Source organism: Prosopis cineraria, unplaced genomic scaffold (assembly GCF_029017545.1).
Source record: "Prosopis cineraria cultivar Desert tree isolate PC_DT_omini unplaced genomic scaffold, ASM2901754v1 PC11, whole genome shotgun sequence".
Lineage (NCBI taxonomy): Eukaryota > Viridiplantae > Streptophyta > Magnoliopsida > Fabales > Fabaceae > Prosopis > Prosopis cineraria.
The window spans coordinates 41,825,934-41,852,056 of NW_026555342.1; the positions used below are offsets into that span (position 1 = coordinate 41,825,934).

General features: G+C 35.8%; 1 protein-coding gene and 1 long non-coding RNA gene across 2 annotated transcripts; both read left to right on the plus strand.

Moving 5' to 3' along the window:
• The first annotated feature begins 1,068 nt into the window (after positions 1–1,068).
• On the plus strand, positions 1,069–6,735 carry LOC129285039 (uncharacterized). The gene is made up of 6 exons (XM_054920583.1): positions 1,069–1,612; positions 2,713–2,868; positions 3,690–3,809; positions 3,985–4,167; positions 4,955–5,277; positions 6,102–6,735. The coding sequence occupies exons 1-6, from the start codon at positions 1,072–1,074 to the stop codon at positions 6,723–6,725; spliced, it is 1,947 nt and encodes a 648-aa protein (XP_054776558.1). The 5' UTR covers positions 1,069–1,071; the 3' UTR covers positions 6,726–6,735.
• Positions 6,736–9,494: 2,759 nt separating this feature from the next.
• Positions 9,495–11,602, plus strand: LOC129285484 (uncharacterized). The gene is made up of 3 exons (XR_008587222.1): positions 9,495–9,842; positions 10,416–10,504; positions 11,327–11,602. It is a non-coding gene; the product is annotated as an uncharacterized LOC129285484 (long non-coding RNA).
• Positions 11,603–26,123: the final 14,521 nt, after the last annotated feature.

A 26,123-nucleotide genomic window follows, 5' to 3' on the forward strand; every position in this document is an offset into this window, starting at 1 on the left:
GACCACGATTACTCCTGCCCTGAGGAGCTGGCGGTACCAAATGCAAATTTATCATTAATCCCCAATCTCATTCCTACCTTTCATCCCTTCAAGTTCTCACCTCTATAATTTTTATTTTTTTCATTAATATACAACCTTATTTTAATCTATTTTCTTTACTACCAAGACATTCCTTTTCTTTCCATTTTATTCCAACAGCCAAAGCTAATATTTAATTAGTTATACTTAGCTTGATCAAACACCTTCTTTGTCCTTTAATATTTAATTTTCACCGCGCATTTGCAGCGCTGGCATTTGAAATTAAAGTGAAAAAGCGACATCTGCGTATGGATATCATTCCTTGTGCAGCTTTAATGGCTCTGACGAGGCCAGATTATCAACTTTCTTTTCTGATCCTTTTTTTTTTTTTAATAACCAGAGGATCACTATTCTCTTTTTATTCCTTTTTCTGACATGACGAAAACTATTTGTTCCTTCCACTCCGTCCTTTCCTGTAGAAAGTAAAATGATCTTAGAATATGTTTTTCCCATACGTGAAGAAGTGCACATTGAGTTACTCTTCTAGGCATTTAACACGAAAAGTATATTCATTGTTAATGTTTAATAAAAGAAAACTAACTCTAATTATTCTATTACTATTCCTTGTTTAATTATGTAGATAAGCCCAGAGTAAGAAAGAAATGTGAAATAACTTTGAGAGGATGATAAAAAAATCTCAAAAGATTAATTAATTTAAATTAAATTTTAAGTTTTAAATTTTAAAAATTTATAATTTAATTATTTAATTTTATAATTCTGTTGTGATGAATTTACAACTTGTATTTTAAATTTTAATATAAAAATAAATATTTTTATTTTTTTAACCATGTTAAAATTTAAAAAATAAGTTATAAATTTATTATAATGCAGTTATAAAATTTTTAAAGTTTGGCTTTTGAGATCTAACTTAATTTAATTGATTCTTTTGATTTTTTTGGTCATTCCCTCAATGACTTTTTTGTTGAGGTCTGTTCTATAAACACAGCTCAATGACAAGTGGTGGTAGGTAAATGTGAAATAAACGACAGAGAAATGGATCCGGACGGCAACAAATCAGCAGCAGTACTACAAGAGATTTCTCAGCGTCGATTGCACATTGGCGTCATGAGACGAGATTGGGACGAAGTCGTGCAGATTTTCAAGGAGAATCCAGAGATTCACGCCACGAAGATCAATGATATGGACGACACTGCGTTGCACTCGGCGATCACCAACGGGGCTTCAGAAACCAGCGTTAAGGAGCTCGTTGATGAAATAGTAACGACTAAGCATAATACCATGGAGGCTCTCAGAGCTGGAAATAAACGACAAGATACTCCTTTGCACTGTGCAGCCTCACGAGGCTCGTCCTTCATGTGTCGTCAGATATTACGTGTCGATAAATCATTGGTTCGTGAGCGCAACATTGACGGAGAGACACCGCTCTTCTTGGCTGCTTTAAACGGTCATAAAGAGACGTTCCTTTATCTCCACTCAGTTTGCAGAAACATGGACACAGGGTCGTCAATTCCCCTCTGGAAAAGAAATAATGGAGATAGTATACTTCACTGTACTATTCACAGGAAATACTTTGGTCAGTAAGTTTCACAGTTTTGACCTTTACATATATGTAATATTAAAAGTTACCATAATTGGCCTATTTTACGAGTTATAAAATAGTGCATCTTTAATTTCTATATAAGGCTATGTGAGATGGTATCTACCGTTCAGGTTCGGACTTTTTTTGCTTCTAAAACGGTGAATTTTCATTTTTCTTCCTTCGTACGTATTTTTCCCATACAATTTGAAAACTGTTGACAAAAAAATTAACTGAAAAAACATAACTATTAATTCATATTATTTAATGTGTTCTGGTATTAGTGCCTGTAATCTTTTTTCTGTTATTCCAGATCCTTCTAGTTTATTCCGTTTGCAATGTTAATCCCTTTATTTTTAAATATACTTAAAAAGATGATGAGAAAGCACTAATAGTGCTAAACATATTGACCTATGACTAACGTTGCCAATCAATAAAGAGGTGGATTTATAATTCAGCAGATTAAATAACATTGTTTCATGTTCAAATAATTCTGAATCATAATTCCACCTCATCTCAAAGATTAATAACGTTAGTCACAACTCAATATATTTAACATTGTTAATACTACCTCATCCTTTTTTTTTTTGGACATATTTAAAAATAAAGGGATCAACATTACAGACGAGATAAACTAAATAGATCACCTACAGCAACCAAAAAAAAAAAAACTATAAGAACCTATTCCAAAACATGTAAAAATGATAGACACTAATAATTGCATTTTTCTTAATTAATTTGAATGATTTGTATGTAGATATATGGCTTTGGACTAAATGCATGAAAATTAACAGTAGCAATCTAAATCACATATCGTGTTTATCATTGACTAGATGGGCTTATGTGGATTATAGAACTTCAGCAATGTCACCCTAGCTATTTACAGTTGGGAACGATGTGATCTATTATAAATTTAAATTTTTTACTAATATATTGATTATGTTGATAATAATGATTGTCATAGATAATTTTTTTTTTGGAAAAAGAAATGGATAAGAAGTAAAATTAGAATATCCCTGACCTATTGTTTAGGTTGCATAAGCTAAAAAAAGGGAAGAGAAAAAACCTAATGAATCGCCTTTTTGAATGCTGACCAGATTTGTCATTCCAAATAATTAACCTTTATAAAGACCGAAGCATTGGAAGCAGTTTCAATGATGAAGGACACATACCTCTGAATGTCCTTGCTTCTATTCCATCTGCTTTTAAAAGTGGAACGCGTCTATCTTTATGGAACAAGCTCCTTTACCACTGTAAGTATCATTATCCTTTACCTTTTTTATCTTCTTTAATTTGTTTTTCCTCTTTTTGTTTGGGTTGAATTATTGGGATAATTTTATTAAATGATCATCGATCTCACATATTTACAAATCAAGCCCAAATAATTTTAAAAACTCACTGCAGAAATTTGGGGCTGGAGTGAAATCAATGTTAATAGCGAAAACATCATTTTGCTCTTTGTATTGTTACATCTAGCAACTTTATAAGGCTTGTTTATTATGTAACTTTACTTGTCAATTATATTTTCTTATATTACTTGTCAAGTTACTTGTTATATCAATTAAAATTACTGGTTTAACAAGTAATATTAGTTGTTAATTCCCTGTTTTTATTTGTTAAGTTCATTATTTTACTTGTTCAACATCTAACCTATAATAATCCATTACTTCAGTTATATATTTGTTACGTAATGTCTGACTTGTTAATGCATTATATTACTTGTTAATTTCCTGTCATTACTTGTTAAATCCATTGTGTTACGTATCTAATCAATCCATTACTTGTAATGTAATTGACTTGTTAGATATATAATGTTACTTGTTTACCCCCTGTCGTTACTTGTTACATCCATTACGTGTGTTGTTCAATTTAACTGAAGAATGATATTTTGGTTATTTTGTTTTACAATTTAATTTTAAATTAGACCCAAAATCCTACAGTGATATTTCGGATTATATTGTTTTGAGGTTGATTTGTAAGAAGGTCACATCGGTGGTCCTTTAATTAAATTCTCCCTACATTATTATTACATATTATGAACTGACCACAATGGTTAATTATATCATGTAAACAGTGATTCATGTAGAGAAGCTCAAGTTTGATCCTCCCGTGGAGTCCCATGTTGTAGACGTTGAAAATACTGAAGCGCAATATCAGACCCAGTTCATAAAAAGTGCATATTTTTGGTCCCAAGGTTGAGAGACAAACACGCACACATACATATATGAACGATTGTTCTTGGATAGTGATCATGCTTCCCTAGGATATTTGTTTTTTTTTTTTATCCTTTTGTTTTGTTTTGATTGTATTGCATCTGTATAGTATCTGTTTCTTTTAATGCTTTTGGTTACATGTATTTTAATAACTAGGCACCTGTCGAAAAATTAAAGAGAAGCACGTTTGGGGTGAGCAACTCATGGAAGAGCTTATAAAACAAGATGCATGGTACAAGTATAAGGAAAATGCTATGGAACTTCAGAAAATTATGAAGGAAAAACATGACTTGAGTTATGTGCCATATTATCACCACATGGATAGGGAAGTGCAGAAAGGTAACTCCAAATAGAATATAATAAAGGAAAAATTACATTCCCAACTTACAAAAAGAAGTTTATTATAGAGAGGTCTAATAAATTTCATAAAATATTCTCAAGTCTCAAATTTTGAGCATTGACAACTTGACTAAGGACGTTGATAATTGGGCAATAACTATTTATAACTCGCTAGTACAAGTTTTCATTTTCTTTTACAAGTTATAAATGGCAATTGTTTAATTGTCAACGTCCTTAGTCAAGTTATCAATATGGAAAATTTGGAATTAGAGTATTTTGTAAAGTTTATGGGACCTCTTAGTAATAAATTTTTTTCAGTGGGAGCTGAATGTAATTTTTCATATAATAAATTATTAATAATAGTACTCATTTTTCAGACATGATACGATACATTTAATTCAAATATATAATTTTTGTTATTAACAAGTTATAAATGATATATCTCATTTCTCAAATTTGGAATGCTATGCTTAGGATTCACTTTGTTAAAAAAGTATGCATGAACCAACTAAAGTTGACATGAGGGGTAAAAACTCTTGTCATTTAAGTAAATGGTCAGGAGTTAAAATCTCAATCTTTGTGTATGTATTAATTTAGTGAAGAGAAGTTTATGTATTGCTCTCAGTACCTCGAGGGAGATTCGACAGCCTATCTTTCATGCTGAACCCAAAAAATGCAAGCATTCATGTCTCTTTTTCGTTTTTGATTTTTTATGCTCTTCCCCTGTGGAAGAGAAGGATAAGATCAGATAGCTAGCTTTTGATACATGGCGCTCATGGTTTGGCAGGAAGAGTCAAAAGATCAACAGCATTGTTAATTGCAGCTAAAAATGGTCTGATTGAGCTTGTGAACAAAATCTTAACTGATATCCCGGTGTCTGCCTATGACCAAACGACAGAGATGAAGAATGTAGTCCATGTGGCAGTAGAGGAAAGGCAAAGCCGTGTTTTGAAGGCAGTGATGAAACACCCACTTTGGAATGTATGGAGAGAAAAAGTAGATGTGAATGGGAATAATGCATTGCACTTGGCAGCAAAACTGTCAAAATATACAGCTTGGGAAATACGTGGCTCTGCTATGCAAATGCAATGGGAAGTTAACTGGTTTGAGGTACAAACCTAATTTATTCAACATTTAAAGATCCTTTTTAACATTAGTCTACATGTTCTTACATACTTTGTAGTACTTTAAAAAAAAAAAAAAGTCTACAAGTACATTTCTTTTTGATTTACATTAGTGCTTTAAAATTGCTCAAGTGCTTCTTACAAGTTACAAGAAGCGCTCTCATAGGACTATTTATTTATTTATTTTTTTTTAAATTTTCATCTTTAATGATATATCCTTCTTCAGCCCTTTTACAAATTGACCAATCTGCAAACAACAATCATATACAAAACTCGTAACACATGTGTATTCAACTAAAAAAAAAAAAACTTGTCATTCAATTTAAATAATACAAAACAAATTTATGAATTGCTTTGTTTGAAAAATTCTCACATATCTTTTGTCTCCATTTAAGAGCCTTTTTTACATACAAGCAAGCGCTTTAAAATAAATGCTTCCAAAAGTCTCTTTTATAGTAGTGTTTTAATATTAGTACACCAGATTCAACATCCTTCATTAGAAAGAGAAGTCATCTTTTATGATCATATATATATGATTAATATATTTAGAAGACTCAGACTTAGGGCTTGAATTTGGAAAGTGCATGCCTCAAAACTTCTCTATTTTTCTTCTTATGCTTTTCTAACTTAATACCATACATGAACGTTAATTCGTCTCGCTAAGTTTTCTTCTTTTTGGCTTCAGCCCAAACCTAAAGATGAACTTTACATTTCAAAATTACTTATTGTACGATATATATATATATATATATAGATATATAAGCAAAGTATTGTACTGTGCTGATAAGTTAACTGTTTATGATGAAACAGTATGTAAAAGGAAATGTGCCATCATACTTCATTTCCCAAGTTAATGTAAATGGCCAGACTCCGGCGGAAATCTTCGCCGACCAACACAAGGATCTCGTTTCAGAATCTGACAAATGGGTGAAAGACACGTCAGGGTCTTATATTGTGGTGTCTACACTCATTGCAGGTGTTTCATTTTCCACATGCTACCAAGTTCCTGGAGGTTATGACACATCTGGGAAACCCAACTTGGAAGTTCACCATCCGTTCCAAATATTTACTACTGCCACGTTGATTTCATTTTGCTTCTCTATCACTTCGTTGGCTGCTTTTCTGGCCATTTTTGGCTCTCGAAAGGAACGACCAAAAGGGTTTCTGAGAAATTTGCCATTGAAGCTTTGCTTGGGCTTGTCTTCCTTCTTTGTGTCTATTGTCTCAATGTTGGTCTCTTTCTGTGCTGCATATTCCTTTGAACTTCACCCACGGAAGAAGTATATGCCGAGTCCTTTGTATTGTCTCATTTTGATACCTCTGTGTTTTTATACTGCCACTCAAGTTCCATTATACTGGGAACTTCTCAAAGCCTCTCTTAGAAAGTTGCCAAAGCCAAGATGTGAAGAAGAAGACGACTATGTAGGAGCGTAGCCTGTTCCTTTTTTATCCTATGCCTTCAGATTGATTGATTATATTTTATCTGCAAGTAGATTTTGGGTCTGTATTTCTTTTTTTTTTTCTTTTTTTGGGAAAAGAAGACAATTTTATTTAAAAGAAAGTAAAACGATTACAGCCAAAAGCCCTTAGTTATTGAAAAACTAAAGGCCAATACACTGATACATGAAAAGTAAACGAAGAACATGAGCAAAGACTTGAGTAAAAGACAAGACTCTGAAAGAAACGAGATTCGAACAAAGACAGCTCCCAGAAAACAAAAACCAAAATTCAACAAGCAACACATGCAACAAGGAGAAGCCTAAGACATCTTCTGAAAGTTCTAGGAGATGAAAAGATTTTTGGCTTGCACAAACAGCCTTGTGAACCAGCACCAAAAGCCAGTTGTTGTGTTCTACTATGAGCTCCGCGAGCAAATTGAAGAGTTGAATCCGAGTCAACTCTAAGTACTTTCTCCCGTAGGATTTGACGTATTGCTGCCATTCATGAAGAATCCAGGGCAAGTGAAAAAGCTTATCAGCTAGAACAAATCGAAGATATCTTGAAGCAACAACGCGAACAGAAACAAATTGAAAAATAACATAACCAAAAAACATGCAGCTCAAGATAAAGGACCTTCATGCAGCTGTAGAACATGAAGGTTCTCAACCAAATCATGGATATGAACGAGGTTTCTTGGAGGAAACCTGGTATCCTTCTTAAGAACCAGACTCTGTTTCCAGACCAGAAAACAGAGCAAAGTTATGCTTGCGAAGTTGAAATTTAGAAGAAGAAAAAGATGCAACGAAGTGAAGATCAGAAAACTCCAAATGATTGTTAGGAAGAATAGAAGTAGGCATCGAGGTTCCCTGATATGGAAAAGCGGGTGGAATAGAAACATTTCCCATTGGAGCGAAAATTTGGTTGCCGACCATCACTACAAGGAAAACTCACTCTGTTTTGTGGCATGAGTTGACAGAATGGTTCCAGACAAGTTTGTGCTGAAGCAACAAGGGACTTGACAACGAATTTTACTTCGCGAGAACAGTAAAGGAGCGAGCTTGGCATGTTTTTTTTCCTATCCTTAACTGAAGCAGAAAAGCCATGGTTAAAAAATTGAACACCAACATTACTTTTCAAATCAAAGAGAGGCCCAACATGATGGCAAGGACTCTTCATCATCTTTGTTTGCTGAAAAGAATCCTCAACCCATCAAGATAGGCTGAATATATACTTCCTCTTATACGTGTGGCACTCTTTGAAACATCCAGCACGTCTTCATGCAAGACTCCAAATGGCGAGGAAGAGGAAACTGTGAGAGCAGAAGCGGCCCGAACAATGGACTTCAAAGACTTGGGCATGCAACTGACTCCTGTATCACCCTTTCTAAAACATGAACTTAGCTTTCGGGTCTCTAATTGGAGTCTGGTATATGAGCTTCACTTTTGATGGTCCATTAATAGTGAGGCTTTACACAAACACACACACACACACACACACACTCTCTCTCTCTCTCTCTCTCTCTCTCTCTCTCTCTTGTATCCTAGTTATAGCCTAGTTAATTGGTTGTTTTCAAGAAGAAAGAATAAAGCATAATAAATATCATATTCGCTCTTTAAAACAATATTCATTGGATGATAAAAAAGTATTAAAGATGAAATTGACGTTCAAATTTACATAGGTATGATATAAATGTAGAAATTCAAAGATTTGGGGGGTACATATGAACTTGAGTTATGAGAAGCTCTTGATATCAATGGATTTAATTTTTACTGTAACATACCAAAATTAGAATATACTTATTTGGAGTATTTGATTAACTGTATGCTTGAAGTTATATGGTCATGATTAGGACTTCTAAGAAATATGCAAACCAAGATGGTTTAAGATTTAATTAAGGACACGATTCTAATTAGTTATTTTAGGAGGGAACACCACAAGAAAATCATAATTTTCTCATGAATTTTTCTAATGGAAAAAAAAATAGGAGAGATGTTCTCTAGCAAAATTCTTTTGAAATATATACTAATCCAATAATGTTCATGGCATCCCTCATGAAATAAACTAGAGAAATTCTAAGAGAAAACTAGAGAAAAAGAGCTCATGTTGGGAAAAGTTTCTCATGATTTTAAACGTGAGAATATATATTTTGACAGAAATGAGAAATAGCAAATTTTAGAAGTTCTTTATGTGTATCTATGTATGATCGAACTTCATCAATATTATTCAAGATACATAAATATATTTCTCGCACTTCATGATTCATGCTTTTTACTGATACCTCATGTGTATCTTGACCGAATTGCCTCATCTCCTAACAAGATTTAGGATCTATATTTGACAAGTAATTATAACAAAATTTCATAGTCTCTTTGGCAACATATTTTTGAACAATATATACTTCAAGGTAGTATGGACTCTTTATATACCCTTTCAATATTTTTATGTATATCTCAATTGGGTACATCTATTGTAAGTAGACAAGGCCATACATTTTTACCTCCTTCATTAGATGAACTATTAAGTGTATCATAATGTCAAAAAATAATGGAGGAAAATGCATCTCAAGTTGACACAAGATAATACAAGCTTCTTGTTTCAACTCATCTAATTTAAGGGGTCAATAACTTTATTGCATATCACATTGAAGAAGAAACAAAGTCGAGTTATTAATGTGCCTCAAATGCAAATCCAAATGTTATTAACATCCTAAAAATTTTAAGACTCAAATTTATTTAAAAAAATAAACAAAAATAAAATAAAATATCTATAATTAAATTAAAATTTAGAATAATTTAATAGAGGCCCAGAGTTCGAATTTTACTAAGCAAAAGTTTGGTTTTATTTGATTTTTAACTATGGGAAAAATTACCAAAGTTGACCCGGGCTTTTGTGCAATAATAAAAAATGTTGGGCCCTTTCTTGTAATTTTCCCCAAAGTTTTTGACCAGCATTTTAAGGAGCAAACTGATGCAGAAACGCAGAGAAAATGAGAAAGGAAGCAAACGCACAAACGGGAGAGAGAGAGAGAGAGGAAGAAGAGAAGAGAAAGGGAGGGAGTTAGGCTTGGATCTAGGAGTCTTTGCGACCGTTGCGAGCTCGGCTACACGATAGGTAAACTCCCTACTTCAATCCTCTTCTCTTTCTCTTGATTTTCTTCAATTTTTGGAAGAGGAAATTTTTGGATTTTGATCCCAAAGGCTTTATTCTTGTAAGCTTTTGTTTCTTTGGATTCTAGGGAGCATGTTTTGAGTTTCTATATAGTGATCTAATGTTTTGAGTGAATAATTGGATGAAAAGAGGTGTTTTGGGCACAAAATAAACCTTGAGAAATTGGGTTTTTGCTCCTCAATGGTTTAAGCCTATTGATTTAGTTATAATTTTGCTATTTGAGCCCAATAAGATTTAAATTAAGGTTTGGTTTTCATTATAAGGGCTAATGGTGAAAGTTGGTGGCACTAAGTAAAGGTTTTTAATTGATTAAAAAAATTATATAAATTGAAAATTAGCCTAGTGATGGCTAATAAATGGTTTTGGTGGTTAAGTGATACTATGTGAATGGTTGGTTTAATATATGGACCATTAGGGTGGATTATGACTCATTGACCTAAGTTGTGTGGTATAAGTTATAGTCTTCATTAATACTATTTGTCATGATAAGTGATGTGGATCACTTATATGTTGTAGAAAATTGTTGGTGGAACTTATTGAGAAGTAAGGAACAAGCCGAGCCCTATTTTGTACAAGGGGAACCCTTTTAGTACCAAAGGGTTGAGGTAACAGGGGAATTTATATTTCTTATTACTTTGTTTTAGCTATTTTTGAATAAATATTACTAGTTATCATGCATTACATGTTTTAAAAGATTAAATGTGCTTTATAAGGGGTTATGGGGTACTACTTTGATTATAGTGCAAATATGTTTTCTAATTGTTTAATAACAATGTTTTTATGGAAATGAGATTTATAAATATTATACTACTTTAGAGTGTTGAATGGTCAATACTCAGGAAAGGTAGACAAGAGTAAAAGGCATGATCTCGGTGGGAGTTCACCAATGAGAAGGTGTGATTTTTGATATTCTATGGCACACTGTCAGTACTCAGTGTTGTCTTACGTATTGTGGGCTCAGTGCACTAAAGTGGTTAGTGTATTGAGTGTTCGACACCTCTCAGTGGGGGAGGGAATCCGACATATGAAGTGTGAGGTTGAGTGCCTAGGCCAAGGTAGCCCTCACATGGAGAGTAAGTCGGGCTGGCTCTGGGAGGGAGTTAGCTTTGACTGCTCAGGATTCACGTCGAAGGGGCATAGGCGGTTCGGTGGATTAGATCATGCCTTAGATTATGTTTTGTGCCTGTGGAGGTACAAGTAGGTATAAGGTTTACCTGCGAGTTAAAGAGTGCCAGGGGGCATTCTGTTGGTCATGAAAGGCCATACCGGCCTAGGTCATGCATTCATGCATTTTAAATGGCTAAATTATATACTATGTTGAATTTATTATTCATTTATTTAATTATGGCTTACTTTGTAATAATCAATATAGATTTCACTGTTACTGAGACTGTGGTTGTCTCACCCCTTTCTTTTCAATATTCTAGGTCCAGGCGAAGGATCCAGTGGTGGACGGGGAAAAGAGCAAAGCTAGGGGTTTGCTTGTGATTTGTAAAGAACTGCAACCCCTTTCTTTTGAGCAAATATATTGTAATGTATTTAAGATTAGGGTGCCAGTAGGATATGATTATGTGTGTGTGTGAATATGTGTGGATTGTGTGCTTGTGTATGAATTTTTGTCTGTTTGCAGACTTGTGGCTAGGAAACTTGGTTATGGTGTGTGGTTTTGATGGATTTACTTAGTAGACCAAGTTTCTATTACAAGCAGATCTTTATTTTGATATATATGTGATTTTATAAGCAAATGCAAAGTGGTTGCATTGCAAATGGTGTGCTATGGGCAAACATACACCTTGGATAGAGAGAGTGGGTGCGTGGGCCCCACAAGGAGCTCTGAGCCAAGTGAAAATGTTTAGCATATGTATTTATATAAATACATGGTATTTGGATTGATTTGTGACCACTCTTGTATGATTTGTGCATTTTGGGGGTTTAGGGTCCATTTTGGGAAATGGCACCCGGGTGGTCAAATTTTGATGTATGGGGGTTTTCCATCATTTGAATGTTCTATCAAGTGTTTTTAATCTTATTTGACGTGTCCAAAGTGTTTCCACAGGTTTGTGACCATTAGGATGGGATTTGGACAATTTTGAAAATGGTTTTTACCAAAAAGCTGCACTTTTGCATCCGGGTGTCCAAATCTTAATCCGACCGTTGGATTTCTCTAAAATTTGGGTCACAAGTAAAACCTTTTATAAGCTTCGTGTGGGCTTTGGAATCACGTCGATCGGATATCGGACGGAGAAACGACGCACTCCGGAATTTGGTCTGGAGGTGCTGTCATGACAGCATTAAATTGCTGTCATGACAGCTACAGTGTTGATTTTGTAACCTGCACAAAATTCAATCCGTCCGTTGGATCTTTTCAAAATTTAGTATGCTAATAGTATTCTTTAAAAGTGACATGTGGGCTTTGGAATCACTCCGATCGGAGGTCAGATGATGAAATGGTGCACTCCGGAAGTTGGTCCGGAGTGCTGTCATGACAGCAATAAATTACTGTCATGACAGCATCTTTTTATTCCATTTTCGTCTAACTTGCTTCCGTGCGCTATAGGTAGAACCTATAATTATTTTTAAGGTTTTAAATGATTTATTTCTTAAGTTGGTTAGAGGATCAACTCCTTAACCACACTTAGTTTGTTTGAATTATGTGATTTTTGGATAACACTCAAGGCAAGTGTTACATTTGGTATCAGTTTTAGGTTTATGATTCCTTTTTCCTACTTGGCACCTTAAATACATTACTTTTATGCTCTTTCCCTTCTACCACTAACCTGGACTAATATGGTTTTTCTTTCTCTGGCTTGTTCCTTTAGGAGGGGAGAAAGGTCCGTACGCTTGTGGCCGTACACCTTTCAGTTCTAATATGGCTCGAAGGGGAAGGGGTAGATCGAGGAATGAGGAACGACCACCACCTCTACCTCCTCCGCCTCCACCTCCGCCTCCACCTCCACCACCACCACAGGGGACAGATGCAGTCATGGCTAGGCTGCTTGAAGTTATGGTGGATATACAGCAAAATCTTAGAAGTCATACTGTTCCAGATCAGCATGTTGACCTAAGTGCTGGGCAGGGATCTTCTAGTACTATGGGAGCTCATGCACCAGTTGTTAATAATCGAGAGGATGACATATCTGAACCTTGGAAGGAATTCTCTCGCTCTAATCCGACTACATATGATGGTAGTATGCTTGATGGGAAAGCTGAGGAGTGGTTGGATCGGATGGAGCAGTTATTTACTGTTGTGAGGTGTACATCTGAGCAGAAGGTTATCTTGGCTACGATGCAGCTTGTTGGTGAAGCCAAGCATTGGTGGGATTCTGTTAAGCCCACAGATGGAAGATCTATGTCTTGGGATGAATTTAAAGAAAGATTTTATGATTTTCACTTTCCGCCAGCTTTCAGAGATGAGAAAGAGGCAGAGTTTCATGCATTTCAGCAGGGGGACTTAGACGAGGAGACTTTTATAAGAAAATTCAATCAGCTGTCTAAGTTCTCAACATATCTGAAGGCTTCTAATGATAGCAAGTGGAAAGCAAAGAGGTTATTAGAAAAGATGAGGCCAGAATACCGCCAGCAGCTATCTTTGTTGGGCGAGGCGACATATGATGAGATGTGCAATCGTCTGAGGATTGCCGCTCGCCGAGGCCGAGACACAGAGAGTAGCCGGAGTAGGGATACACGAGGTCGATTTTCTTTTGGGTTGGCTCCTACTGGTGGTGTATCCAAGAGAATGGGTTTTAGCTCTGGTTCTTCTTCTAGTGGCTCCTTTAGAATCGGGTCTTCTTCTGCTTCTGGTAATCGAAATTTAAATAGGGGTTCAAGATTTCAAGGTAATCGGGGTGGTAATATGAGATCTGGGGGTTCTCGTTTCTCTGGGAATGCTCCAGCACGTTCTTCACAGACCAGTCAAGCCCCAATTCTAAGTACAGCGAGGTCACCTTGCAATAGATGTGGTAGGGTTCATTTTGGTCGCTGCTTTGCTTGTTATAAGTGTGGAAAGTTAGGCCATTTGATCCGTGACTGCCCTGATTTACATGAGAGCTCGGACCGGAGGAACGTGATTCCTGGTAGAGTGTATACAGTATCTCAGGAGGAGGCTAGGAAGTCATCGAATCTAATCACTGGTATGGTTTCTATCTGTGGCCTCGATTTAGAAGCTTTGTTTGATTGTGGTGCGACGCATTCTTTTATTTCTGCCGAGCGCTTAGATAGAATGGCTATGCCTGTTGACCAGTTGCCCCATGATATAGAAGTTTCCTCTACTTCTGGTTTGGTTGGTCGATCCAGTGTGGTGTGTAGGACTAAGATGACTTTTAATGGGCAATCGACTTGGGTAAATATGATCAAATTACCTATGCAAGGATTGATTTAATTATTGGTATGGATTGGTTGACAGCTTATGGTGCTGTCTTAGATTGTGTGGCTAAGACAGTGACTTTGGTAGAAGTACCGGAGGTGATCAAGGAATACCCTGGTCATTCTTGTTTTCTTTCTTCTTTACAAGTTGAAAGGTTGATTGAGCAGGGTTGTGAGGCTTACGTGGTAGTGCTCGCTACCCAAGGGTCTGAGACAGGTATAGTGGATGAAATTGAGGTTGTTAGGGAGTTCCCAGAGGTGTTTTCTGAGGATGTATCAGGATTACCTCCAGAACGTGAGGTTGAATTCTCGATTGACCTGGTACCGGGGACTCAGCCAATTTCAAAGGCTCCCTATAGAATGGCTCCTTCAGAGTTAGCTGAGTTGAAGAAGCAACTTGAGGAGCTGTTAGATAAGGGATTTATTAGACCTAGTGTTTCTCCTTGGGGATCTCCTGTCTTATTTGTGAAGAAGAAGGATGGTAGTTTAAGATTGTGTATCGATTACAGGCAGTTGAATAAGGTTACGGTGAAGAACAAGTACCCACTGCCTCGCATCGATGATCTCTTAGATCAGTTGGTTGGTGCCACGATTTTCTCTAAAATTGATTTACGTTCAGGGTACCATCAGCTAAGAGTTAGTGAGAAGGATGTGGCAAAGACTGCTTTCAGGACTCGATATGGTCATTATGAGTTTTTGGTTATGCCATTCGGGCTGACTAATGCGCCTGCGGTTTTCATGGACTATATGAACCGCATTTTTCGACCTTTCTTGGATCAGTTTGTGGTAGTTTTTATTGACGATATACTGATCTACTCTAAAGATGAGGAGCAGCATGCCAGACACTTGAGGACTGTCCTAAGGTTTCTGCGAGATCATAAGCTATATGCCAAGCTCAGTAAGTGCGAGTTTTGGATGAGAGAGGTTAGGTTCTTGGGACATATCGTGTCGGCAAATGGTATTGCAGTTGATCCATATAAAGTTGAAGCAGTCATGCAATGGGAGAGACCAAAATCGATAACTGAGATCCGTAGTTTTCTGGGATTAGCAGGTTACTACCGGCGTTTTATCAAAGGTTTCTCTCAGATTTCTATGCCTTTGACTAGACTCACAAGGAAGGATAGGCCATTTATCTGGGATGATAAGTGCGAGACAGCTTTTCTTGAGTTGAAAGAAAGGTTAACAACAGCTCCAGTATTGGTGATTTCGGATCCTCAAAAGCCCTATGATGTGTATACTGATGCCTCTCATAAGGGTCTTGGTTGTGTTCTAATGCAAGATGAGAGAGCAGTGGCATATGCATCTAGACAACTTAGACCGCATGAGGAGAATTATCCAACACATGATCTCGAGTTGGCTGCGGTGGTCTTTGCGTTAAAGATCTGGCGTCATTATCTTTATGGAACAGAGTTCAGGGTCATGAGCGACCATAAAAGTCTCAAGTACCTGGTGGATCAAAAAGAGCTGAATATGAGACAGAGACGTTGGATGGAGTTTCTTAAAGATTATAATTTTGAATTTAAGTATCATCCGGGGAAAGCAAATGTGGTAGCAGATGCTCTTAGTCGCAAGACCTTACATGTAGCCTATTTAATGGTTCGGGAGCATAGATTGATGGAATCTTTGGTTGAAATTTTTTTGGGTATGACTAAGTTCTCTTTGAATGGTCTTAATACTATGGTTATTTCTAATGAATTTTGGAAAGAGATACGAGATGCTCAGCTTCAAGATCCGATTTTGTCAAAAATAAGTCAAGACATCGAGAATGGTGAGATAATGGACTATTGGTTTAGTGATGATGGGTATGTGGTTTTCAAGGATAGGGTGTGTATTCCTAACAATGAGTCTATTCGGAAGAAATTGTTGGATGAGGCACATCGAAGTAGCTACACCCTTCATCCCGGTGCTACTAAGATGTATCATGACATGCAACGTCATTGGTGGTGGCCAGGCATGAAAAAGGATGTCACAGAGTATGTTAGTAAGTGTTTGACCTGTCAGAAGGTCAAAATAGAGCACCAAAAGCCATCGGGGTTATTACAGCCTTTGGAGATTCCTAAATGGAAATGGGAGAGTATTTCAATGGATTTGTATCTGGTTTGCCGAGGACCCAGGCTAGTTTTGACTCTATCTGGGTAATTGTAGATCGTTTGACTAAGTCAGCACATTTCTTACCGGTCAAGACCACCTATACGGTTGATAGGTATGCTGAGATCTACATTAAGGAGATTGTGCGACTACATGGGGTACCGAGGGATATTGTTTCAGACCGTGATCCTCGGTTTACATCGAATTTATGGCAAGCTATGCAAAGGGCTATGGGTACAGATCTGAAATTTAGTACGTCTTATCATCCACAAACGGATGGACAAACTGAGCGGACGATCCAGACATTAGAGGATATGTTGAGGTCATGTGCCCTAGAGCTTCAGGGAAGCTGGGATAAGCATTTACCTCTGGCAGAGTTTGCTTATAATAACAGTTATCATGCCAGTATTCAAATGGCTCCTTATGAAGCATTGTATGGAAGACGATGCAGATCGCCTCTTTGTTGGTATGAGTTGAGTGAGAGGACAATGATGGGACCGGATGTGGTAGATGAGACCACAGAGAAAATCAAATTGATCCAACAAAAACTTCTTACAGCACAGAGTAGACAGAAAAGTTATGCAGATAATCGTCGTAAGGACTTGTCTTTTGAGATTGGGGATCATGTCTTCCTCAAAGTTTCCCCATTGACAGGCGTTGGACGCTCAATTCGGGCTAAAAAGTTATCTCCTCGATATATGGGTCCTTTTGAGGTTTTGAAGAAAGTTGGGCCGGTGGCTTATCAGTTGGCATTACCGCCTCAGTTAGCGGGTCTACACAACGTGTTTCATGTGTCACAATTGAAGAAGTACCAGCCAGACCCGTCGCATGTGATAGAACCTGAGGAGGTTGAAATTCAAGAGAATTTAACCTACCGGACTGAACCAGATCGTATTGTGGATGCTAAGGATAAGCAACTCAGAAATAAAACAATCCGGTTGGTAAAAGTGATTTGGAAAGGGACAGCTCCGGGAGATGCAACCTGGGAGACTGAGGATCAAATGAGGAAGGAATATCCACAGTTGTTTCCCTAGGTATGTTTATCTCTTTGGTTCATGTATTAGCTTGGATTTTGGGGACAAAATCCTTTTTAAAGGAGGGGAGAATGTAACATCCTAAAAATTTTAAGACTCAAATTTATTTAAAAAAAATAAACAAAAATAAAATAAAATATCTATAATTAAATTAAAATTTAGAATAATTTAATAGAGGCCCAGAGTTCGAATTTTACTAAGCAAAAGTTTGGTTTTATTTGATTTTTAACTATGGGAAAAATTACCAAAGTTGACCCGGGCTTTTGTGCAATAATAAAAAATGTTGGGCCCTTTCTTGTAATTTTCCCCAAAGTTTTTGACCAGCATTTTAAGGAGCAAACTGATGCAGAAACGCAGAGAAAATGAGAAAGGAAGCAAACGCACAAACGGGAGAGAGAGAGAGAGAGGAAGAAGAGAAGAGAAAGGGAGGGAGTTAGGCTTGGATCTAGGAGTCTTTGCGACCGTTGCGAGCTCGGCTACACGATAGGTAAACTCCCTACTTCAATCCTCTTCTCTTTCTCTTGATTTTCTTCAATTTTTGGAAGAGGAAATTTTTAGATTTTGATCCCAAAGGCTTTATTCTTGTAAGCTTTTGTTTCTTTGGATTCTAGGGAGCATGTTTTGAGTTTCTATATAGTGATCTAATGTTTTGAGTGAATAATTGGATGAAAAGAGGTGTTTTGGGCACAAAATAAACCTTGAGAAATTGGGTTTTTGCTCCTCAATGGTTTAAGCCTATTGATTTAGTTATAATTTTGCTATTTGAGCCCAATAAGATTTAAATTAAGGTTTGGTTTTCATTATAAGGGCTAATGGTGAAAGTTGGTGGCACTAAGTAAAGGTTTTTAATTGATTAAAAAAATTATATAAATTGAAAATTAGCCTAGTGATGGCTAATAAATGGTTTTGGTGGTTAAATGATATTATGTGAATGGTTGGTTTAATATATGGACCATTAGGGTGGATTATGACTCATTGACCTAAGTTGTGTGGTATAAGTTATAGTCTTCATTAATACTATTTGTCATGATAAGTGATGTGGATCACTTATATGTTGTAGAAAATTGTTGGTGGAACTTATTGAGAAGTAAGGAACAAGCCGAGCCCTATTTTGTACAAGGGGAACCCTTTTAGTACCAAAGGGTTGAGGTAACAGGGGAATTTATATTTCTTATTACTTTGTTTTAGCTATTTTTGAATAAATATTACTAGTTATCATGCATTACATGTTTTAAAAGATTAAATGTGCTTTATAAGGGGTTAGTGTATTGAGTGTTCGACACCTCTCAGTGGGGGAGGGAATCCGACATATGAAGTGTGAGGTTGAGTGCCTAGGCCAAGGTAGCCCTCACATGGAGAGTAAGTCGGGCTGGCTCTGGGAGGGAGTTAGCTTTGACTGCTCAGGATTCACGTCGAAGGGGCATAGGCGGTTCGGTGGATTAGATCATGCCTTAGATTATGTTTTGTGCCTGTGGAGGTACAAGTAGGTATAAGGTTTACCTGCGAGTTAAAGAGTGCCAGGGGGCATTCTGTTGGTCATGAAAGGCCATACCGGCCTAGGTCATGCATTCATGCATTTTAAATGGCTAAATTATATACTATGTTGAATTTATTATTCATTTATTTAATTATGGCTTACTTTGTAATAATCAATATAGATTTCACTGTTACTGAGACTGTGGTTGTCTCACCCCTTTCTTTTCAATATTTTAGGTCCAGGCGAAGGATCCAGTGGTGGACGGGGAAAAGAGCAAAGCTAGGGGTTTGCTTGTGATTTGTAAAGAACTGCAACCCCTTTCTTTTGAGCAAATATATTGTAATGTATTTAAGATTAGGGTGCCAGTAGGATATGATTATGTGTGTGTGTGAATATGTGTGGATTGTGTGCTTGTGTATGAATTTTTGTCTGTTTGCAGACTTGTGGCTAGGAAACTTGGTTATGGTGTGTGGTTTTGATGGATTTACTTAGTAGACCAAGTTTCTATTACAAGCAGATCTTTTTTTGATATATATGTGATTTTATAAGCAAATGCAAAGTGGTTGCATTGCAAATGGTGTGCTATGGGCAAACATACACCTTGGATAGAGAGAGTGGGTGCGTGGGCCCCACAAGGAGCTCTGAGCCAAGTGAAAATGTTTAGCATATGTATTTATATAAATACATGGTATTTGGATTGATTTGTGACCACTCTTGTATGATTTGTGTATTTTGGGGGTTTAGGGTCCATTTTGGGAAATGGCACCCGGGTGGTCAAATTTTGATGTATAGGGGTTTTCCATCATTTGAATGTTCTATCAAGTGTTTTTAATCTTATTTGACGTGTCCAAAGTGTTTTCACAGGTTTGTGACCATTAGGATGGGATTTGGACAATTTTAAAAATGGTTTTTACCAAAAAGCTGCACTTTTGCATCCGGGTGTCCAAATCTTAATCCGACCGTTGGATTTCTCTAAAATTTGGGTCACAAGTAAAACCTTTTATAAGCTTCGTGTGGGCTTTGGAATCACATCGATCGGATATCGGACGGAGAAACGACGCACTCCGGAATTTGGTCTGGAGGTGCTGTCATGACAGCATTAAATTGCTGTCATGACAGCTACAGTGTTGATTTTGTAACCTATACAAAATTCAATCCGTCCGTTGGATCTTTTCAAAATTTAGTATGCTAATAGTATTCTTTAAAAGTGACATGTGGGCTTTGGAATCACTCCGATCGGAGGTCAGATGATGAAATGGTGCACTCCGGAAGTTAGTCCGGAAGTGCTGTCATGACAGCTTTTTAGCTGTCATGACAGCAAAAATAGTCAATCTTTTAACATGTCTAATTTTTAATCCGACCGTTGGATCTTTTTGAAATTTGGTACACTTATAGTACCCTTTGAATGTGACATGTGAGCTTTAAAATCACTTCAATCGGAGGTCGAATGATGGAACACCGCCTCCTGGAAGTTGGCCCAGGAGGGCTGTCATGACAGCAATAAATTACTGTCATGACAGCATCTTTTTATTCCATTTTCGTCTAACTTGCTTCCGTGCGCTATAGGTAGAACCTATAATTATTTTTAAGGTTTTAAATGATTTATTTCTTAAGTTGGTTAGAGGATCAACTCCTTAACCACAATTAGTTTGTTTGAATTATGTGATTTTTGGATAACACTCAAGGCAAGTGTTACACTTTAAGCCTATTAGTTTCAACTCTTCCATTGGCATAAGCTTATTAATATTTGAAGAATATCCTAACGGAATTTTGATCTCATATAAACACTCACAAAAACTTGTTTTCTCAACCTTAGACAATGTATGAGAAGGTGGGGGACACTAAGTCTGCTTACCTTCTGACCTTGGGTCTTGTATTCCTATTTTTTAAATCTAATATTGCATTCACACTATCCTTTGTCTTTCCAAGCATGTTCCAAAGCATTCCAATAATACTATCACACACGTTTTTCTCCACATGCCTAACATCAATACAATGTCTCGCTATAAAATGACAACAATATGCAAGATCAAATAAGATAGACTATTTTTCCATATTTTTTTTTACACTAGTGTTCTTTTAAGTCTTACCAAAGATAACATTGATGTCTTTGACCCATTCACAAACTTGCTCCTAAGACAAAGCATTCGGAGAATAAAAGTTCTCTTAATAGTCATGAAAAGCTTTCTTTAATTTATGATAAGGGTGATCTCATCTAAAAAATCTCCAATGGCCAAAGTAGATCATCTTTCTTTCATGTTGAAGTTGATGGTAGCAAGTACCTTCTTCATAAATTGGACATGCTTTGTAACCTTTGACACTATACCTAAACAAATTTCCGTATGCAGGAAAGTTACTTATAGGGCAAAAGATTATAGGACAAAACTTAAAATTCTCCTTTCTATTTGTGTCAAACATATCCACAACTACATCCCACAGCTTTTTTAAGTCTTCAATCAAAGGTCTTAGATAAATATCAATGTCATTTATAGGTTATTTTGGTCCTAAAATTAACATGGATAGCATCATATACTTTTATTTATGCACAGTTGAGGTGATAATTTATAAATCACCAAAAGAATAGGCTATGAACTATGTATATTACTAAGGCTATCATAGGGATTCATTCTACTAATAGAAAGTCCTAGTTTGAGGTTTCTTGGCTCATTGTGAAATTCAAGAAATAATTGATTAATTTTCTTCTATTGAGGAGAGTCAGTTAGATGCTAAAATTTTCAATCGAATATCATCTCATTTGCATGTTACCTCAAGTTCTTCATATCATTAACAAGCGCTTAAACCTTATAATAATTGAAAGATACCATAAGGCATTTGTAGGAGCCCCATTATCTTTGTATTGTGGTGATGCACACAATAATGTATAACCACAAGTGCACATGTCAATATGTAATATACTAGTGCATCAAGATCAATCCTATGAGAAATCAAGCAAAATATCAATTAGGCAATAAAATTTCTACTTTTGTTTATGTTAACCAAACTAATTGGAACTGATTAATCAACTAAAATTAAAATTGAATTTAACAAAGACTCAACTAAATGCTAAAATCTAACAACCACATAAGTAAAAAGTAACCTAGAGTCACTAATCCCTTATTGACTTATTAGACTCCAATTTAACCCAATTAATTAATTTTAAAGCCAATTTTTTAATTGAGAGTTTTGATAGCTATTAGGGTCTTTCAATTCACTAATGAGTCTCTCTTCAATTAATTATATTATTTCTAACGCAATTATTCAAGAGGCAACTCAATCCAAGGACACTCTATAATGATTATATGAGGCAATTAGGTATATGTCTATTCTAATAACAAATTAGATAAAATCTAATCTCATATTTCTCAATCCAATGGTCAAAATGAGATCCCCTTTTGTCAAGGAAAAATCTCAACACCCAAAGTCACATTTAATGTTAGCCAAGCATCAAATATACATTAAAGCACAAGATTGAGTAACCAAAATCAACATTAAGCATAACTAATGGGTAAAAGTAAGTCTAGTCCATCAATAGGTTCATAGTTCCTCTAGATCTAAGATATTCAGCCACACATAAATTTGAAAATTGCAAAATCAAATAGAAAATACATCAAAATGAAGAAGAAAAGGAGAAGAAAAGCTTAATCAGAGTGATTTTAGATAAAAATCACTAATCTCCCATGAACTTGATGTAACATCCTATCTTTTAAATCTTGAAATTCCAAGCGTTTAGAAGGGTAAAATGATAAATTTAAGTGAATTTTTAATTAATGATGTTTTTGGAAGAATAACATAGTTATTGGATCATTTAATAGCCTTAGAAGAGGTTTAGGTTGGAGTATGAGAGGACCGTGGAATAGAGAGAGAAAGCCCAAAATGTGTTTGAGCATCTTTATGCCATACGATGTAGATGAATCATGTATATCAGCGGATGGACAAAAATTTAATTTTATTAGATGAGAGATCGCATCTAATTTCAGAAGGAAGAAAAGAGAAAGAATAAGAGAAGTGATGATAAGCGACTTGTCCTACTAGGGCTCAACTTTAGGACCAATTGGGAAGCATTTAGAGTAGGATTCATCCTTAGGTAAGCTTCCTACATATCTTCCTCTCCCTTCATGCAAATTAGGGTAATGTAGGGTTATATTTTAATTTTCCTTAGGTTAAAACTGAATTCATTGCCTTAGTTACGGTCTTGGGAAGTTAAGTCAAGCTTTTAGACCTATGTTTATGAATTATATAGTAATTTAGAGTTTTTGGGTTGGGTTTGGACAAACTCCAAGTGAAAATTTAGAGTTGGGGAGCAATGTGGGTAATAAAGTAGTGTTATTTAAGTGTTTGGGTGTTAAATGGAATTAATAGAGTGTGTTGGTAGTATTGATGGAGTTAAATTAAGGTTTTGGGTATAGTAGGTACTTAAAATTATGTTAAAAAGGGGTTAATTAGTGTGTGGATTGTTGATTAAATGTTTAATCTTGCAGATTCAATATTAACTATGCATTGTTAAGCTAATAGACATCGGTGGAGCCATTATTTAACCACTGTAAACCTTTTAGTGACAAAAGGGTTGAGGTAACCAAATTATTTAAACTCTCTATTTGCATGTTTAGATGGTTGTGTGGTTATTTTTAAAGTTAACTCTTGTTTTATATTAGTATAGTATTAATATGAAAAGATTATGATTTAGAAACTTTATGTGGAGTGGAATAAAAATTATGTTTTGAACATTGTGATTTTGGAAGACCAAACCCTATATTCAAGTATAATTAATTGTGAAATTCTATGGTTTAAGTGAAAGTGATCTTTTTAGTGGAAATTACATGTTATGGCTATGTATGGAAATTATTAAGTATATGTTTGACATGATCATTGTGAGAAAGTGAGAGTTCACTTGGTATTAGGAACATTATTTGGAAATCCATATAGTATATTGGTATCGTAAAGGCCCCGATGCATAATTCTGTATTATTTAAAAGTCCTAATGCTATGTGAGATAGATTAGGCATCGACACCTCTAATATTCATGGACAAGGAGAATTTGTGGTTCATAATGGGTGAAGGCGCTCTTGGTCGAGGCTACCTCTTACTAATGGTGAGCTTGGGCTAGTCCAGTCACATGAATTTGGTCTTATTAAGATGTTAACCCACAGATTCAGTTGGAAGATATAAGGAGGATAAAAGATGGTGCATTAATCATGCATATCATCCTATAACCCTATGTTTGCATATGTAACTTGTTATGTGCTTTACATACTTACTATCTGTTCTTACACATGGGTAGATTGATTAGACTATTTAATCACTGAGTCCTCAACTCATCCTGTAGTTATATTTTACAGGTGAAGGCTTCGATAGGGGCAAAGGAAAGGAAGGTGTTGCCAAGCATTGAAAGGACATGTGTTTGTATAATCCTTTCCCCTTTCTGTTGGTTTGTAATGAATTATATATGCTTATGCCAACTTAGGTCCATGTGTCGTTTCATTATCACTTGCATGAATTCTATTGTAAATTGTGGGTATTTTAGCCTAAAATGTTGTAATTGTATTGTAATGGTTGTGAGAGGTCGAGATACTAATTATAGTTAAGTCAAATACTTAACAAATAGAAGGGTGCATAGAAAGAGGAGATTCTGTTATATAAATAAGCTCACACTTAGTTAGTTAATGTTTTAACCCAATTAACTTTAATTAAGATAAAATATCCTATAATGTACAAACTTCTCTTTATTTTGTAATCATCAAAACCAGGGTTCTACATTTCTCTCCTTTTTTGATGATGACAAAACTTAGATGCAACACATTAGTTCTCAAAGAGACTTTGGTCTCTTTTCTTAATAAGTAGAAGAACTACACAATATATATATATATATATATATCCAAAATAAGTTACAAACAAGAATAAAAGAGAATATTTAGCAATCAGAAAAGATAGACAAGCACTCAATTTATTTCTTAAAGTTAGTACCAAAGAAATCTATTAACTTATAGAATTTCTTGGTAGTAGGAGATGAATGTTTAGGTGTTTTAGTAGGTGGTTGAGAAGTTTAAGGCTTATAGGTTTTAGGTGAAGGTTGAGGCTTAGAAGGCCTAGAATTCTTTGCTCTGAATTTACTGAGTCTAGCAGGGCACTTTTTTGTCTTCTCGCAATAGGTTGGCCCTTATGCTTGCCACTTCCTAAATCTTTAACCACATGCTTGTCTAACCTACCACTTTGTATAAACCCTTAAACCTTACTGTGTTTAGACTTTACATCTTCTCCCCTTTTTAATCATCAGTAAAGGGCTTGGACAGATGAATGGGGACAAAAAGATTGGAAGAAGGAGTATATGAAGAAGAAGTACTACTTTCATTCCAAACTAGTCTGCTTTTGAACCTTGGTAGAGGCTTGAAAAATGCACCAAATTCTAAGATTATAGTAAGAGTAAGAGACAACACAAAATCAAGATTTCTCTTGATCAAGTCCTGAAAACTTTTGAACCTTAGTAGAGGCTTGAAAACTGTACCAAATTCTAAGATAATAGTAAGAGTAAGAGACAACACAAAATTAGGATTTCTCTTAATCAAGTCCTGAAAGGCCTATGTGTAATTGATCCCCGAGAAGAAAAGACTAGAAGGTGAAAATGACTATACAAACTCTAATTCTTCCTTATCATCAGAGATCTCAATATATTCAAATGTAACCTTTGCCACAACCAGTGCAAGCTGATTGTTATTTGATTCATGAGACTTAGCTCCTTTTGAACTTTCTTCAAACATTACTCTTAGTTCAGAACCAGTAAAGGAAACTGGCCTAACTCTTAGATTACCAATTTTGGAGGGTATTTGAAGATCACTATTTATTTCTTCCTTAATGCCTTTTTTGGAAGCAGAGGTGTTGGATGTGTGTACTGACACAAAATCTTCAACAAGTCCTTTTCTAGCATGCTCATGTACAGATTCATTAGTGGGGGCACCCATTCTAAAAGGAGAGTAGTGCTTAAATGAGTCCTTTGGTCCAGTTGGTCTTCCTCCCAAACTTGTAACTTGATCTCTGAGTAAGCCAAGTTCTTTCTTGAACTCTTCCCTGATCTCCTTAGAGGCTTTCTTCAATTTCAAATTGAAATCCTTATCTTGTCTTTCAAGACACAGGGTAAAAAGCTTAGCTTGTATCTTGAACCTTCTATCTAACCACTTTACTGCATCCGAATCCAGGTATACACCTCCTGATAGTGGTGGAATAGATGAATCACTTTAAGCAAGTTGAGACTCTTGTCTGACTTAATCATTA

Coding starts and splice junctions, on each gene's coding strand:
- LOC129285039 (XM_054920583.1), top strand. CDS start 1,072: ATGGATCCGGACGGCAACAAATCAGCAGCAGTACTACAAGAGATTTCT. Junction 4,168..4,954: donor GGATAGGGAAGTGCAGAAAG/GTAACTCCAAAT, acceptor ATGGTTTGGCAG/GAAGAGTCAAAAGATCAACA. Junction 5,278..6,101: donor GGGAAGTTAACTGGTTTGAG/GTACAAACCTAA, acceptor ATGATGAAACAG/TATGTAAAAGGAAATGTGCC.